Raw genomic sequence first — 12,353 nt, 5'->3', positions numbered from 1 at the left:
ATAATGCAAACTAAAAATTAAGGAGCGTTTGGACTTGAACGAGCTATGGGAACGCAGGTTAAGTTGATCTTCTGTAAATCTTAAATTAAAAGCATTCTTAAATTCCAAAATAAAGCTATTTTCTTGCTACATAGATAATATAAATACACCCCAATAAAGTTATTTTACCTAGTAATTTGCACCTCTTCACTCACATTGTTTAAGTTGTAATTCTCACCTTAAACACACAAAACTAAATCAAGCAGGAATAGTAAAATAACACATAGGTACTAGGGACTTTCTCTGGCATGAGTTTAGCGAGGGTGATTTGGGCCTCCTTTAGCTCTGTCAGATTCATGAATGGACATGGATTTCTTTGCTGCCTCAGCCATCCCTGCTTCCAGGGTTAAAAAACAAAGAAACAACTTAATGGAATAGATTTACAGTAGGTTATGCTTTACTGTAACTGATGATAAATTGTCCCTTCTATATACTATTATGAATTCACTATTTACAATACACAAAACACAGAAGAAATATGTATTTAAGGGCAATTAGACCAAGGATTAAATGTTCCTGGGCAGAATAAGATTACCTGGAGAACACAAGAAGGAATTTTTCCACACAAACTGTGCAGCACACAAAATATGTTGTGTGGGTATTTACTATATTATTTAAATAACCACACACAGAACATACATTACTCTTTTGTAGATTATATTTGCTTGAAATGTAGTTATGTTGATGCATAAGCCTGCCCTATTAGAGATGTGAACCTACTGTCCTTTGACATATAAAAATTCCCATTGACTTCAACAGAACTGACTGCAGAATCTGGACCATAATCACATCTTTATCTAGTGACCAAAACAAGCTTTTACCTACACAAACATTGCAAAGCCACAGCAGCAAAAGAACTGCAGCAAAAGAACAAACTTTTCTATTTTGTGTCACGTATCAACAGAAGTGCTAAGTTGTGCCAGCAGAATCCATGACTGAAAACGGAAAGAACAAAAAGCTAGTCAAGCTTGCTGCATCAGCAGTTAGACAGATCCTGCTTTGACTTTTAAACTAAGCAAACTTGATGTGAAAGTAATTGATGGAGAATAAATATTAACAGCTAGAACATCTTTTGGTCTTTAGGGCCACTTTTTTTTTTCTTTTTTTTGGGGTAAAGAGTGAAGCACAAAAAATGTAGTAACCCAAAGAATAATCTTCTTTTCAAACAGCTTTTATAATGAACTAGAGGATTTACTTATACACCTGTTCACAGTCATTTAGGAAAAAATTGATTCATGTTTAAGTGTTACTATAGAGAACAATGATGTTTCTTCACAGACCCAAAAAGAATTAGGATGTATTTCCAGATGTTTTTCTCTCTTCAAATATTAGGACTTGACAGTCAAAACTAAATCACAAAAAACTCTTTATATCTTATTTATTAAAGTATAAAAACTGGAAAAACTTCAAAAATGATATGCATCTTCTTAAGTTTACGACTATAGTACATTAGATACCACTACAAAAATCACTCACAGTTTGTGCATCAGAAAAACTTGGTGCTAGTTTGGGCTGAAGTATTTTCTCTTGTGTTCCTTCTACCAGCTGGTGGCTGCTGTTACTACCCCAAACATACACTTCACAAGTCTCAGAAACAATGGGAGCATCACCAGTTTGTATACTGTCAGGGCTGGCACATGTTCTAGAATAGTCTGATGCCATTCGACAAACCTAATGCAATAAAATAAAAAACAACACTAACAAGGTAACTAAACAAGAATTTTAGTTGACTTTCAAAACATTTTCTTATTGGCCAACCAACATGTGTATTCTTACATTCCCATCATTCTGATTAATTCAATTTTCTACCTAATGCACAGTACTGACTTTTAGCAGTCATCTGGTGGTTAAAATGCAGGCCTGGGTGTCAAGAGATATATGGGTTGAATGCCCAGCCATCCAATAGACTTGTTGCATTATGATCTTGGCCAAGTATCTTAGCTTCAGTCTTCCTTCTGTAAAATGGGGATTTCTCCCCCCTCCCCACCCTCCATTTCACAGGATAGGTGTGAGGCTTAATTCATAAAATGTTTGTAAAACACTTAGATATCCTTGGAAGGACCACAAAGTTAATAATTTCACTTTTAAAAAATGTGAGCTAAACAAATAAGTGAATTGTATTTTGCACTGTTTCACTCTAAACTCAAAGTTCATTAAAAGACATACCTCCTCAAACAAACACAAAGCTGCCTCATAGAGAGAGCATAAACCATCAGGCGTTCTAGTTGGTTCTCTCCACTGACTTCGATCAGCAGATGATCCCTACAAATTTAAAAAACATTGGTGATGTTGTCAGAAAGAGAGAAGTACACACAGCAACGGCACATTACACAACATATTTTTGATGCATTTATTCTTCTAGTTGTGCAGTGAAATCAAATTTGTTTTCGGAAATCAGTCTATAACCAAAACAAGTTTTAATTTTGAATAACTAAACAATAACATGGGAAATTAATATATTCATAAGACTTTTAATTTTTAATTAACGACTCCAAAAATAGTGGTGGGTTAATTTTTAAGTTTGAGTTTTGATTTCCTTAATACTGTTTTAAAGTAGTAGTTTGTGTGCATTTTTAAGGTGAATGCTTTTTCTCTTAAACCACAGATCACACACTATTATTTGGGTATGATGCAAATCCTCCAATGGTTTCAATGATGTTTTTATATTTAATCATAAAAACAAGTTAGACACATTAGACAGCTTCAATTTTATATAAGCAGAGGTTTTCTATGCAACCACTGGTCTTTCACTGGTACATTTATCGCACATAAATGAGGTCTGAAAGACAAACACTATTACAAGCATTTTAAAGCGTCTGCTTTGATTCAGAATCTGATGCAAATCCTCCTAAATAAAGCACTAGTCCCTAATATATCCCTGGGTCAGCTCACCTCCTTTCAACATAGAGCTGACACAAACTGTAAAATACCCATATGACCAACTGTATTACTGTGCATATACAAGAGTGATTTTCTGCAGTATATTTATTAGTTTTGTGCTGTGCCCCACCCCACCCAAAAAAAAATTAAAACAATTCTCCCATTCTTTTAATCCCTTTCAAAATAGGTTTAATAATTTAGGTTTTTTAGCAGATGGGCGGGGCAGAGGTTTTTGTTTTTCAGTTTAAGAGAAAAATCTGCCCCCGTTTGAGTTTGTGCATATTAAGCTTACGCCTGATAGGTTTTTGACTGCACATCCCCCCGAGATTTCAAGACTTTAAAGAATATTCCAGAGTGGGGAAAGGAACCTCACTCCGGAAGTGCCAACAGCACAATGAAATTTACAAGAATTGCATCAATTTCACTCTTGTTCAGAACTTACACAACAGCTTGTAAATTTTGCTGTTTCTCCCAAAGGTACAAGCAGCAGACGCCTGGGTTAATTAGGAGGGTGGGGATGTCACATGCTACACAAATTTGAACAGTGAACCAAGTATATTACACAACTTTGAACACTAAGCGAGTCCAACAGAAAGCAAACTTTAAAACCCAGTTTTGTACTTTTTACTATATTTATTTTGGAATAAAACGTATTTGCAAGTGGATAATTATTCGTACGTTCTTCATACTCTGTACTGTCACATGAGAAGTGTCAGATTTCTTGTTTAGTTGTCTTTTTAGGGGGTTGAGAGTGGTAGGCAACAAGAGATTCAAACAAGATGATGTTAATGAATATAATCTATCCAATTTCTAACCCCTTCAAAGCAATTATACTACTACTAAAAATGGATACATATTCCATTCAGTTTTGAGGTGATATGTTTAGATTCAAATTAGTAAGAATTTATTTAAAGTTGTTAATTAATGACAATGAAAGATTTAACCAAAATAAAAATCAAATTCCAAATAGAAGTCTTAGATACATACCAAAGATCTCCGCATCTGTGTTAATATATTCATAAAGCAGTCAAAACTGATCATCCCTTCAGGACTTTGCTGTATTTTGTTTTTCTCCATAGCATTTACTACTGCTGATGCTCCTAGAGCCATCTCTATCCATTCAAGAAGGTATCGCAGAGAACCACGCTGGGCAGCTAAACCAAGAAGCAACTCAGATGCTAGCCTACGACCTAAAGTATCTGCCCCAGAGTTAGGAATAGTTACTCCTTTAAGAAATGTCGTTACTTGTGATAAACAGTCAAGCCCCATTGGTGGAATCTTACTTTCATTTGCTAGAGATAAGGGTGGCAAAGAGCTCACAACTTCTATTGCAGTATGAATGACATCATTGCAAAGACTGAGGCCAGGTCCTGAAGCAGGCATCATCCAACTTTGTCTTAGTAGTGCAAATAGCAAGCTTAGTCCAGTCCGGACTCCCATTTCTATCAGAGCATCTGTACTTGACCTGGGACGCTCACTGATAGAATGGACATCTGTTGATCCAGAACTGCTTTCTGGAGAATGCTGTTGCTGTTTCACCTTGCCTTTATCATGATATTTATTAGAAAGTGCATAGAAGACACGCTGCAACACAAGCAGACGTTTTCGAAGTGCTCCAGCAAATGGAGAATCTGAACACACCATCTTAGCCAGTGCCAGCTGGCTGCTAAGAAGGGCATCCAAGTAGTGGTCCTGTTCATCACTGGATAAGGATTCACGTTCAAAATCTGGTAACTGAGGTCCTTTGAGGCACAGAACCTGTTGGGGCAAGGGCACTACTTCCTTATTGCTGACTAATTTAGAATACAGGACAGAAACTCCCTCCCTAGTGGCAATAGATTCACTGTCCTCTGTGATCCAGGAACTGTTTAGATGTTCAAGCCATTTCAGCTTCACTGGTGGCACCATAGCTGCCATCTTTGTTTATTCTTCTGCCATTAGTCCTAGAAATGCAAAAAAGATTTATAGGCATATGCAAAACCATCCTTATTACTTGTTCCTCCAATTAAAAACAACTCCATTTTTATATTATATATACACAAAACAAAACACAACACAAAACACAAAACCAAACACACACACATATATATATGAAGCTAAGGATTTCCATTTGTTTGTGCCTAAATTTAGGCACCTCTACCCAAGTTCAGATACCTAAATAGCCATCAGAGTTCCCACCAACTGCAATACAAAAACGTATACAGAAATTCTGCAGACTAATTTTGATCCTCATTTGAAAATACACATCAATAATCCCTAACAAAAAGGCAGAAATCTGCACAAAAAATTAAATGTCAGAATCTCCATTATAGCTCAAGTTATTCACTCTTATAACAAATTTAATCCAGATACTTTAGAGTCAAAGTAATTACCCCCCTCTAAGACAAATATGTCCCCATTTTACATATATAAAAACGGAAGCAAAGAGAGGTTCTATGAATTGCATGGGATCATACACAAACTCTATGCTACATTCACAAAATCATTCTGCCTCTGAAAATGTATACTGTGGGGATAAGGCATGAAAATGAAAACATTTAGTGCACAAGAAGTTTTTATATTATCATAGTCCAATATATAGAAGCACGCACTATTAATGACAACTGTATTCATTTTCCCCAAAACACAAAGACTTCCCAATTCTTTAAACCTTTAACATTCTTGAAATCAAATAGTATCAATAAACAGGGTAGTAGTGGCAACATCCACTACTACAATGAATGAAGAAACAGATTTGAGGACATCCCTAATAGTCTATGCCACAACAAAGGGTCTGATCCTGCAAACATACATGTCCTTAAACTTTACTATTATGAGCAGTCCCATTAGAAGTAATAGTCCCCTTTCAGAGTGGGAATCTGGGCATCATTGCAGAAATGTTTTCAAAATGGCTGTGAATGCATTAGTAAGGGTCAGCAAAGAGCCCTTTCATCATATTTGCAGACTTACGCTGTGGCTACACTGCAGAGCTTACAGTTCTACTAGCTGTGCCACTGCAGCAATGCTAGTGCAGATGCCCTAAGCCAATGAGAGAGAGCTCTCCCGTTGACTTAATTATTCCAGCCCCTGCAAGCAGCAATAGCTATGTTGGCGGAAGAAACTCTACTGCCGACATAGCACTGTCGGCATTTAGGTGGATGTAACTTACATCGCTGAAGGGGATGGCTTACTCACACCCCTGAGCAACATATAACTTATACTGATGTAAGCTGTAGTGTGTACATAGCCTTATTCTCTGGATTCTATTTTTGATTTTATCAGTAGCACCTCAACGGTATTAAATGGGCACATTACTGGATTCATTACTCTAAATAAAATTAAATATTCAAATAAATATGTACTGCATGTAATTCTGTAGCTTCCCCCACACACACCTTTTGTGTACGGGAAAGCTTGCACACTAACTCCCTAAAGGCAGGAAAAATACCTGTTTGGGGCTACAGAAGACACATAACACTGACTCAAAGGACTCTTGTCAAAAGAAACAAATACCAAACAACCCAAGCAGATACAAAAATTTAGTCACATTTGTTCTGGACTCTTCTCAAATGCAGGAAGTGACCTGGAGCTCAGAGATAAGTTTACCACTCTAATGAGTACTAAACACTATCCCACTGGCTGCCACGTGCCTGACAAGCAGAGGAGGAATTACCTGTGAATCTGCATTGATGGCAGCTAAGTCAGAGAAAATATATACTGTGCCACTCAGTCCCTTGCCATTTTTACTGTTTCTGTTGTAGATTCCCAAAAAACTTCTATAATAATTACTGCCATGAATGGTGCATGCTCTGCTACATGTGTTCCAGCCTTTCCCACCCACCCCCCATCTCCACTCTCAAACTCTCTCACACACACACCCTTGCCAGAGTTTCCATCAGGATTGCCTTTGGGTCTTTTTAGAGGGAGGGGTCTTAATGTAAATATAGTAACATGGTGCTTTTTGTTTCTAACTCTAGAGGTTTCCTTACTATATAACTTCCCTCTTCAGCACAGCAGAACTAAAGAAGAGTAATTTCATATTAGATAATATAACATTTTTATCACTTCTTTATTGCTCCTCTAAACATCAGCCATTGCTATTTCACACATAGCATAACTGCACATCTTTAATGATAGACAGGATAATAGAAGTTAAGAGACCTTGATAAGTGAAAACAGGTTCCAGAATTTGTGAACACGTGTTGATTATACAATGTGAAATTGTCCGAATCCAAATTTGAAAGATGGCTCAGCTCCTATTAGCATTCTGGTAAGAAGATAATCTAACAGCAGAGCATTAACAACCTTCAGATAAAAGTGTGCACCACAAAACAGGTCTACTATATTCCCCATAAAATAAGAAGATTCTAGAAAGCTTTCATTAGGAAAATACAAATGAGTCCTTATTAGATTGCTGATGTGTTGGATGAGAGAACAGCAGTCACAGGAAGGCCAAAATGTATTGTTGGAACCTGGGGGAATATCTTGTTCGTATCAATAGCACATACTTTCCATGAAAGGCTCAGCTTCTACAAACTAGTATCCAAACAAAATCCCCAAACTAATGGCACCAGCACTGACAGAAGGGGTTGAGGCAATGATCTGTAATGGATTCAAGGGCCATGATATGTAAGCGTATTCAAGTATTAAGTGGTTCAATCCAGTTATTTTAATATCCATGAGAGATATGACATGACATGCTTTTGCATTACATTTCAGAACATGTCAACAAACTGACTAAGCACCTTGAATAGACCAAGCATAGGACAGCCCTGGATCCTAGTGACGGTTACCAGCTGGTGCATTCTGTATTTAAAATTTACACTATCTTACAGAAGCTCACAGATATTCTCCACTGTACAAACATTTCAATTTGCACAGTGCTTTAGTCACATTCTAGCACTGATTTGTCAATTGCACAGTAGATGAATCATCTACAGTGAGTCACAGGAGGAGTACCTAATCCATCTGCAGATGGCACTGGAGAAAAATCTGCCTAATTTTCCCACACATGGAGTGTGTTTGGCTGTACCATTATACAAAAGTGCTGGCAGTGCATACTAGTAGTGAGTGAACTACAGGTGGATGGAGTCAATGTCATCAACCAGACACCAGCCCCAAAGATAAAGCAGATGATCAAAGTTTTCCTTAGGCATTGGTCTAGACAATTTATCCTGCACTTTAGCATTACTGTGGTTCTGTTAAATTTGGACAGAGAAGCAAAGGCTAATAAAGTGAAGAGGGATCAAGGATTTTCACACACTGCCTGTGTGATGATCGTTATTTAAACAGGATTTTAACAGCCAAATCCAGGACCGAACTGATAATTCAGTAGTAAGATGTGGAGTAGTGCCCAGGCGAAGAACAGTCAGTCACTTTTCTCCCCTGAAAGCCATTTCCTTCAGGATATCAAGTACCATATGCTCTGGTCAATTACAAATATTTGGCAATTAGAAGTGAGTGAGAAATCTAAAAGCATTATCTCCTCAAATAAAAATTCATCCTAAGGATAAACTAGAGGATACTAATGGCATCACTTGATGAAGGAAAAGAATGCCAAGCTTAGCACAGGGTCTCTATTTTCATCAACCCCATAAATGAAAGGCAGGAGCAAACCATGACAATCTGGGAGTGCGCCCAGACTGGACCACAGGTTTGACAACCCAAGCAATGCGAAGGCAGTAAAGTACATGGGAATTTTTGAGGGGCTAAGGGCATTTCTGGCCACATTATTAACTGTTTTGTATCTTCCATTTTCAATCCCTCACATTCCTTTGAACTTTGAGACCAGGAAAGATGGATCAAGAGATGTACATTCTATTTGTTTTTTCTAACCATATTCCCTTTTCTTTTTGGGGTTGAAAACTTACTAGCTCTCTGTCAGAGACTGGGATTAAACAATCCAAAATGAAGGCAAAGATATTTTTTAAAAGTAAGTCCTTCTCATAGGAGTGGTTAATTAGAAATAAAACAAGGGCCCTATGGTGCACTGTTCTGGCTATGAGTGTAGTTGGGCTAGTTGAGCTCTGGAGAAGAAAGATGTGTAGAGCAACTGTGCTTAAAAGATTTTCTATATAGACATAGATACAAAAATATATAATTAAATAAACAAAACACCACATGCAGCACACCGGCATTGTTTTCTTTATTGTCTTGTTATTTTTAGTCACATTTTGGTATTTGAACGGGCACTGTGTTGTGCAGCCTAAAGCTAGATTAAGGACTCTATCATCCTCCATTCCTTAAAAAGCAGTGAGACAGATTCTTTAATTCTTCACTATTACCTGCCAACCACAAGACAAATTTTTGTCCAAACATAAAACATTGCACAGAATGTAAATTATGCCACTTTTTTTTAAAGAAACCAGAAGTAAAAAAAAGCAGCCACTGTACATGCATTTCTGGGTCACTAAAATCACTACAGGGGTTCAACACATGCACGGCCAACAGGTAAAAAAAAAAAAGTTTTCAAATGTTCATTTTGGTCCATTCTTTTACTCTGTTTATATAGTACAGTGCACCTTTAAATTTTTCTGCTGATCAGAAATGACAATATTTGCTCTAGATGGATAAAATTAAGATGCCTCCTCCACAATGCCTGGGTAGACGAATAAAGAGCCATCTTCAAACCAGACTTCAATCCTGCAAGGAACTCTACAAAGGTAGAGCAGTGAACTCATACCAGGCTTTAGGCTTCATTCGGAGGCGGCTTGATTTGTGTAAAACTGATAATATTGATAAGGAGACTTAGAGGACACATTCAGGCTCTGGAGACAAAAATATCGATTTTGAAAAATTCTTAACAGGAAAGTAGAAAGATGGCAGTTAATGGGGCTAAATCTAACTCTAAAGGTGAATGATATAAACACTGAAAAAGTTAGACAAAAACAAAACTTTAGCTAGAAAGAATGTGTCAGGGTACATCCATGTGCCCCCCCGCAAAAAAAAAAAAAAAAAAGAAACAAACAAACCAAAACACACCAGAGCAGCAAGTTTCACAGCCTAAGTCAACTGACTTGGACTTGAGTGGCTTGTGCTACAAGTCTACAAATAGCAGTATAGATTTTCCCACTCAGGCTGGATCCCAGGCTCTGAGACCCACACCCCTCACAAGGTTTCAAAGGCCAGCCTCCAGCCCAAGCAGGAACTATTTTTAGCCCTGTAGCACAAGCCCCTCAAGCCCAAGTCAGTTGATCCAGGCTCTGAGACTTGCTGCCATTGGGGTTGTTTGTTCTGTTTTTGGGAGAAGGGAGCCTTTGCAGTGTAAATGTACCCTTAGAAAGACAGCTGACCCAGGGCTCCAATTTCCTCAAAATGTTTTTAGTCTGATGATCTGTTACTTCAAATTAACCATGAAGTTGAATATGAAAGGAAGATGTTTTCAAAGCACTGCTGTTATTCTTGTAAAATGGGTATCATTTCAAATGAGTAATAAATACGCTTCAGAATGGGATTTCTTTTAGGGATCCCAAAAAGGTTCACACCATGTTCTGCAGAACAGGTTCAGTACAATGTGTCTGACCTTGTCCTGATGAGTCCACCTCTTAAAAGAAAGTGATCTGGTCTGCACCAGTTGAGTTCTTAGTTTTCCTTATGAGATTTGCTGTAATGAGCGTTGTCCATACCACAAAAACTATCATCGTTATACAAAATAGGCTCAGAAACCAAGTCATTAAACATAGACAATTCAATAGAGACTTTGAATGGTAACTAATTTCTAGTCACTTGTGCCAAATTTTGATGAGGGGCCTAACAAGGTGACAAACATTTAATTAGGGCTGTCAAGCAATTAAAAAATTAATTGCGCGATTAATCACACTGTTAAACAATAATAGAATACCTTTTATTTAAATGTTTTAGATGTTTTCAATTACAACATAGAATACAAAGTGTACAGTGCTCACTTTATATTTATTTTTGATTACAAGTATTTGCACTGTAAAAAAACAGTATTTTTCAATTCACCTAATTAATACAAGTACTGTAGTGCAATCTCTTTATCATGAAAGTCAAATTTACAATATGTAGAATTATGCACAAAAAACTGCATTCAAAAATCAAACAATGTAAAATTTTAGAGCCTGCATGTCCACTCAGTCCTACTCCTTGTTCAGCCAATTGCTCAAACAAGCTTGTTAACATTTGCAGGAGATAATGCTGCCCACTTCTTGTTTATGTCACCTGAAAATGAGAACTTGCATACTCATGGCACTGTAGTAGCTGGTGTTGCAAGATATTTACGTGCCAGATGTGCTAAAGATTCATATGTCCCTTCATGCTTCAACCGCCATTCCAGGGGACATGCTGATGACGAATTCTGCTCAATAACGATCCAAAGCAGAGCAGACTGGCGCATGTTCATTTTCATTATCCGAGTCAGATGCCACCAGCAGAAGGTTGAGTTTCTTTTTTGATGGTTCAGGTTCTGTATTTTCCGCATCAGAATGTTCCTCTTTTAAGACTTCTGAAAGCATGCCACACCTCTTCCCTCTCAGATTCTTAAACCATGGGTCAAATGCAGTAGCTATCTTTAGAAATCTAACACTGGTACCTTCTTTGCGTTTGTCAAATCTGCAGTGAAAGTGTTCTTAAAATAAACATGTGCTGTGTCATCATCCGAGACTGCTATAACATGAAATATATGGCAGAATGCAGGTAAAACAGAGCAGGGGACATAATTCTCCCCGAAGGAGTTCAGTCACAAATATAATGCATGCATTCTTTTTTTAACGAGCATCATCAGCATGGAAGCATGTCCTCTGGAATGGTGGCCGAAGCATAAAGGGGCATACGAACGTTTAGCATAAAACTGACACGTAAATACCTTGCAATGCTGGCTACAAAAGTGCCATGCAAATGCCTGTTCTCACTTTCAGGTGACATTGTAAATAAGCAGCATGCAGCAGTATCTCCTTGTAAATGTAAACAAACTTATTTGTCTTAGCGACTGGCTGAACAAAAAGTAGGTCTGAGTGAACTGTAGGCTCTGAAGTTTTACACTGTTTTGTTTTTGAGTGCAGTTATGAAACAAAAAAAATCTACATTTGTAAGTTGCACTTTCACGACAAAGATTACACTACAGTTCTTGTAGGACGTAAATTGAAAAATACTATTTCTTTTGTTTATCATTTTTACAGTGCAAATATTTGTACTCAAAAATATACACTTTGATTTGAATTACAACACAGAATACAATATGTATGAAAATGCAGAAAAACATCCAAAATATTTTATAAATTTCAATTGGTATTCTATTACTTAACAGTGCGATAAAACTGCAATTAATTTTTTTAATCGCAACTAATTTGAGTTAATTGCGTGAGTGAACTGCGATCAATCAACAGCCCTACATTTAACTATATTATGAATTCACAGAGTACATTAATACGGTATTTTGAATTGTACTGGGGCAGGTGTTTGTGTCCAGTGGTAATTTAAATCCTGATTTGGGTTTA

General features: G+C 37.2%; 1 protein-coding gene across 7 annotated transcripts in view; it reads right to left on the bottom strand.

Annotated features, from left to right (window-relative positions):
• HERC1 (HECT and RLD domain containing E3 ubiquitin protein ligase family member 1) overlaps nucleotides 1-12,353 on the bottom strand; it is a 213,003-nt gene that overhangs the window by 166,226 nt on the left and 34,424 nt on the right. For all 7 annotated transcript variants that reach the window (XM_074966104.1, XM_074966100.1, XM_074966102.1 and 4 more), the window contains exons 2-4: nucleotides 3,907-4,862; nucleotides 2,206-2,301; nucleotides 1,516-1,710 (exon numbers count right to left, since the gene is read on the bottom strand). In XM_074966104.1, the coding sequence (XP_074822205.1) occupies nucleotides 1,516-1,710; nucleotides 2,206-2,301; nucleotides 3,907-4,836 (1,221 nt within the window). In that variant the 5' untranslated portion in view covers nucleotides 4,837-4,862. The remainder of the gene's footprint in view (nucleotides 1-1,515; nucleotides 1,711-2,205; nucleotides 2,302-3,906; nucleotides 4,863-12,353) is intronic.

This window comes from Natator depressus, chromosome 10 (genome assembly GCF_965152275.1).
Source record: "Natator depressus isolate rNatDep1 chromosome 10, rNatDep2.hap1, whole genome shotgun sequence".
NCBI classification, from domain to species: Eukaryota; Metazoa; Chordata; order Testudines; family Cheloniidae; genus Natator; species Natator depressus.
This window is presented reverse-complemented; position numbering and strand designations above follow the sequence as displayed.